This window comes from Silene latifolia, chromosome 2 (genome assembly GCF_048544455.1).
Source record: "Silene latifolia isolate original U9 population chromosome 2, ASM4854445v1, whole genome shotgun sequence".
Classification (NCBI taxonomy): domain Eukaryota; kingdom Viridiplantae; phylum Streptophyta; class Magnoliopsida; order Caryophyllales; family Caryophyllaceae; genus Silene; species Silene latifolia.
Genome location: NC_133527.1, coordinates 83,154,971 through 83,161,028, shown reverse-complemented (window position 1 = coordinate 83,161,028; position 6,058 = coordinate 83,154,971). Strand labels below are relative to the sequence as shown.

Here is a 6,058-nt window from a genome sequence, read left to right as displayed (position 1 = left end):
CAACTATAATTTGCAGAATAATATATGCAATCAAATAATAATCTTTGGGCAAGATAATAAGTTATATTTTGCTGAAATCATTATCTGGGTAGTCAAATAATATAATATATATGATCTACATTTTCTAGCAATCAAATAATATAATATGTGATTTACATTTTCTGGCAATCAAATAATATATGTAGCAATCAAATTTTACCTTATTTAGTACTTAGTAGAATAGAACATTATACATAATATTTTTTGGGAATCATTTTTACATTAGACTTAGCTCATAGTAGAATGCAAACATTAAAGGCCCAATTAGAAGATAAAATTTTAGGCAGAAAAAAAACGTAAATTGACCTATTTATTTAGTAAATAGGGGATTATTAGTGCTTAGTAGTGTATAAAAGATTTCATACCGTATCATCTTCCAATAAATCAACCATAGAAAATCATAATCCTAATCTAAACATAATCTTGAGTAATTAAGGCATCACTTTCACCAACTTTAACTTTATATCCAAAAAAAGTTAGATAGCTAATTTTCCTTACTTGACTATCATCATAATACGAGTAATAAAATCTCTATTTATTTGCCACCCCATCTCGTGCGGTCGTGCGCTTAAAAATCAACTTACTATTATTGATGCGCCAACTTTTAACCACCATCAAACCGCTCAACACCTTCTGTAAGTCTTTCTTTCTCGCCGGAATACCTCGAACGGCGGCGTCAATGGCGACGGCTCCACCGCCTAGGTCCGCCACCCCGCCGATCGGAGCCGCTGCCGCCGCCATCATCAATGACGTCGGAATCTCTAGAAGGTTCTGGAACAAGTTCAAACGCGACTCCGTTTTCTCCCTCTTCTCTCCTTTTGTTCTCTCTCTTTCCGCCGGTAATCTTCGTGTCGAGACTTTCCGACATTATATCGCTCAAGATGTTCATTTTCTTAACGCCTTTGATAAAGCGTCAGTCTCTTTTCTCTTCCTTCTGTCGATTTTTTTATTTATTAAGTTTATTTGCTTAATTAAGAACTGATTTGTTTAATTAGTTATGAACTTGCGGAAGAATTTGCGGACGATGATGATGCGAGAATGGCGATTATGGAGTTGAGGAAAAGTGTGTTGCAGGAGTTGAAGTTACACGATTCTTTTGCACAGGTTCGATTAATCAACTCTCTTTAATTGAGATTTCTGATCATTTTAGGTACTTTGTTTAACGTAGTTACTTTGAATTGTTCGCTTAATACAATTTCTTTAGCTTTCTTGACATGTTTGATGCATTTTTTTCATTTTTTTCCGGGTTTTGTTTCCTATCTTGAGAATGAATTTCGGTATTAACAGCTTTGTAAAGTTAAGGTACTATGAGTTGATGATATCTATACACTAATCCTTGGGTATTCTAGTTCTGGTCATGATTTTGTACTTGAAACCAGATCGCCTTATGACATTAGAAAATTGAAAGATTTACATTTCTTCATTATGTATTTTTAGTAGTTCGAGAGAAGACTATTGTCCTTTGCATTGCGGTGCTAATTAGTTGAAGAGATGAATAATGCTACCCCAAATTCCAAACTATTGTGGAGGAAAATGTATATATCTTCCCCAAATCCTGGTTAACGATGATATGGTGAGGATTGGTGGCCCTCTCAATTTTGTGTGTGGGGATCCTCCAACGTCGATTCCATGTTTAGAAGGCCGATTGTATATTGCTATGATAATCTGCATTTCAACTCTTTTTATGTTTACCTGGACCTCTCTTTTGTACAGTAAAGTGTGTTTGAGGTGTTTAAGTTACATTGTTAACTCTTGCACATATTTTTTCCTTTGTTCTTTTTTCCTTTTTTGCCTTCTTCTGATAAACTTTTGGTTCTCTGTTTCTCTTAAGAAGATAAATTCACAGTAATTTGGAGTGATGAGCTTCTTTTGCTTTGTGTACCTAATAATTTAGGGAAAGCAGCTTCACTGTTTACTATGCTTTATGTTTCATCCAATTATTATATATATACTCTGTACTTCACATGAATGGCAATAGGCAAAGAGAACAGGATTTTTGCATAAGGCTGTTAATTTCCTGCCATGCTGCATTATGTTCTAACTCTGAACATACATTAACACTTAGAGATCTTATTACTTCGACTTCTGGTTTGAGGAGCAAATTGGTGATGGCTAGGAACAGGCTCTCATCAGTCTAATGTTGAATTTTTGTGATTCACTTAGAGATCTTGACCTTAGTCTAAAAAAGCGTGACTCAGGTGCGCTTAAGCCCAAAGCTCAGTGATGCACTAACTAGAAGTCTAGAACGCATCGGTTCCTTATAGATAAGGTGCAACTAGCGGTATGGACTACTATACATTTTCATATATTTTGTTTTTAAAACTCTACTCTTTTATTATGCCCTTTTTTCGAGACATTAGTACATTATCCGTAACTTGACATTGGACTCTTCTCTTGTAGACGGGCTATTTTTTATCTGAGCTTTGTATGTGGGCTTTTCCTGCTATATTTTACTATTGTCATTAAACTCGTGATTTAAGAGTTTATGTAGCAAATGCTATAATACATTTTACATCCTGCTTGTACCTTATATACCCTTTCACTGTAACATGTTTATGCTCACGTATTTTTTAAATTTTTTTAACTTTTCTATGTTGATTCTATCTGATTTGTTTTTCTAAGTACATTCTTTTATTGGAAGGTTGATTCTATCTGATCTGATCTTTTTGTTACAATTTTAACAGGAATGGGGCTCTGATGTCAGCAAAGACATCCCTCTTAATTCTGCCACTCAGAAGTACACTGATTTTCTGTTAGCTACAGCTACAGGAAAAGTTGAAGGACTAAAAGGTCCTGGTAAACTTGCTACTCCCTTTGAAAAGACTAAGATTGCAGCTTACACTTTGGGTGCGATGACGCCATGCATGAGGTTATATGCTTATATTGGTATGGAGCTTCAAGCTTTACTGGATGCAAATGCCAACGATCACCCTTTCAAGAAGTGGATCCACAGTTACTCATCCGAAGGTTTCCAGGTTTGTCATGGTATTGCTGTTATCAAAGTTTCCTATTTTTTCCATGTTAAATTTTAGGTTAAACTATCATGTACTACGGAAGCAGCTAAGGGTATCTTACACACGAGTGCAGGCATGTGCACTCCAAATTGAAGACTTGCTTGATAAATTGTCTGTCTCTCTTACTGGCGAAGAGCTCAATATTATTGAGAAGCTATATCAACAAGCCATGAAACTCGAAATAGAATTCTTCTTGGCGCAGCCACTAGAGCAGATTACTGTGGCTTCACTAAGGAAAGAGCTTGTTCGTGGTGAACGGGACTTGATGTTATTTTCAGATTTCGACTTAACTTGCACAGTAGTTGATTCATCTGCAATTTTAGCTGAGATTGCGATTGTAACAGCTCCAAAGTCTGAGCACAATTCATCTGAAAGTCAAATTACTCGGATGCCATCTGCTGATTTGAGAAATACATGGGGAGTTCTGTCAAGGCAGTACACAGAAGAGTATGAGCAATGTATTGAGAATATACTAGCGACTGATAAAGGTATTTGGAAGTTTAAATATTGTTATGCCCTTTGCTTGTTTGGTTTGATTACTATTCTATAATTAGATTTTTTTTTTCTTTTAAAAGAAAAATACCGATGAGGTAGATTTTGTCTTGTAGGAGGGGATTTTAGATATGAAGATTTGCTGAAGGCACTAGAGTTATTGAGCGAGTTTGAGAAGAAGGCTAATGCAAGGGTGATAGAATCCGAGGTTCTCAAAGGTGTCAACTTGGAAGACATCAAGAAAGCTGGTGAAAGAATAATTCTTCAAGATGGCTGCATTAGTTTTTTCCAGAAAGTTGTACAGAGTGACAATCTAGATGTGAATGTTCATGTGCTGTCATATTGTTGGTGCGGTGATTTAATCAGATCAGCTTTCTCATCAGGTAAACTGTCCCATAACCTGTGCTCTTATACTACGTGATGTATTTGTGTGTGTGTGTGTGTGTGTGTGTGTGTGTGTGTGTGTGTGTGTGTGTGTGTGTGTGAGAGTTGGTTAGTTCTTTGAAGTTTGTGTAGTTTGAGTAAGTATTCCCTCCGTCCTGGTCAATTGTTTACCTTTGGTTTTGGTACAAAGACCAAGGAAAGGGGAGGGGACCATTGGTGGTTGTTATGGATGACAAGTGGACATAATTGATGTGTATGATCAAATTACTAACCTACCTAATATAGAAAGGTAAACAAATTAATGAGACACCCTAAAATGGAATAGGTAAACAAATGACTGGACAGTGGGAGTATCTTTTTTCGTAATGGTTAGTAGCCTAAATTTCATTAGTGCAAGTAAGAAAAATTCAAATGTTGCACAATGTGGCAGTGTTGATGTCAAATGTTGCATCCTGATGTGATCACAAGAGAGATGCATACGAACTGCAATATTACAAGTCTATTTTGCCATTGTTGGTGTAACTTAATGCAATCATGTGATCACTAGAGAAAATGATTGTGGAATCTCGATACAGAACTTTTCTTAAAATTTGGGTGTTAATTGATTTTTGTGCTTTTGTCTCTGTTCAATGTTTTTATTCGTCCCCTTACCTTATGGTGTCTGATATGAATGTTTTCTAGCTTCATTCCTAAGCGTGATTGAGTAAATCAAATTTCTAAGAGTTGAGCTTTGTACGTTTCAAGAAATGTTTTTTTTTTTTCTTGAAGCGTGCAGCATCTGGCTGCTATGTTAGAGTATTTAAGTATAAGCGTGCATCAGAATTTTTGGATGAAGTGCAAGTATGGTGGTTGTTGAAATAGTAAATCTTCATTTCTAAATTGCTTATGGTTTCTACTGGACAGGGGGATTACATGCTCTAAATATTCATGCTAATGAATTCAATTACGAAGAATCCATTTCCACTGGTGAAATTGTCAAGAAGATTGAATCTCCCATCGACAAACTTCGAGAATTTGACGAGGTTTTGATGAAAGATAGTAGTGATAAGAAAAATGTAACTGTATATATCGGGGACTCAGTTGGTGACTTGCTTTGCTTACTCAAGGCTGACATCGGGATTGTTGTCGGTTCAAGTACAAGCCTAAGGAAAATAGGCAGCCATTTCGGAGTTTCATTTGTGCCAATGTTTGAAGGTCTGGTCAACAAACAGAAGGAATGCACTGAAGGAAACTCTATCAATTGGAAGACTCAACCTGGTGTTCTGTATACTGCCTCTAGTTGGGCTGAAATTCATGCATTCATATTGGGGTATTGAAAAGATTTGATGTTAGTTTAGGTACTGAAGCAAGTGTCATATATCATAATAGTAGAAACTACAATTTTGGTGGCTAGTTTTATTATCGGCCACGGTTCACGGATGAGCTATTGTCTTTGCCTTTTATCTGACTAGAGGCACAGCATCATCTGTATATTGGTATTGGAATTGCTCGGTATGCTGTTAAAAGTTTGCTACCTATAAAACTGCCTTTTAGATGTTTCAATTGAATTTCCTGGAAATTGAAATGCCATCTTGCTGTGTGTTGTGGCACCACTTTGTTTCTGCAGGCTGCATTTGTATTAATTGAAGTTAACCGGTTTCGATTTAACAGTTTTTTGCACGTCTTATTTTCTGGCTAAGGGCCTCATGAACTACTTTCGTCCGTTCTTGCGAAGCATGTCAAATAACAGGTAATATCTCACGGCGACATGAAATGCCCCAAACTGGAATCTTAGAAGTCGAGTTATTTGATGTTTGCGGTATTGATTATCATGGACCATTGCCCTATCTTTCGGGAATCGGTATATTCTGGTTGATGTCGATTACCTATTAGAATGGGTTGAGGAGGTGGTTACGGGTTACTTCTGATGCAAAATCTGTTCTCGCTTTTTCCAAGATCATATTCACAAGATTTGGAGGTCCTAGAGCAGTGATTAGCGACGGTGGATGTCAGTTTAAGAAGGAACTAGGGAAACTCCTTGCTAAATACGGTGTTACACATCGTTAGGGTCTTCTTTATCACGCAGAAACAAGCGGACAGGTCAAAGTTTCCAACCGAGAAAATAAAGCAATTCTTGAGAAAGTTGTTAA

At 36.6% G+C, this 6,058-nt stretch overlaps 1 protein-coding gene across 1 annotated transcript; it reads left to right on the top strand.

Annotated features, from left to right (window-relative positions):
* Window positions 1-417: 417 nt before the first annotated feature.
* LOC141642822 (bifunctional TH2 protein, mitochondrial) lies at window positions 418-5,521 on the top strand. Its single transcript, XM_074451765.1, has 6 exons — window positions 418-951; window positions 1,035-1,143; window positions 2,724-3,014; window positions 3,127-3,541; window positions 3,662-3,928; window positions 4,833-5,521. Exons 1-6 carry the CDS (start codon window positions 632-634, stop codon window positions 5,243-5,245), a joined length of 1,815 nt encoding a protein of 604 aa, XP_074307866.1. The 5' UTR covers window positions 418-631; the 3' UTR covers window positions 5,246-5,521.
* Window positions 5,522-6,058: the final 537 nt, after the last annotated feature.

Bases quoted from the DNA above. Each gene is read 5' to 3' on its own strand.
- LOC141642822 (XM_074451765.1), top strand. From the start codon at position 632: ATGCGCCAACTTTTAACCACCATCAAACCGCTCAACACCTTCTGTAAG. The intron at 952-1,034 runs GTCAGTCTCTTT...TTGTTTAATTAG, and splicing joins CTTAACGCCTTTGATAAAGC to TTATGAACTTGCGGAAGAAT. The intron at 1,144-2,723 runs GTTCGATTAATC...CAATTTTAACAG, and splicing joins TACACGATTCTTTTGCACAG to GAATGGGGCTCTGATGTCAG.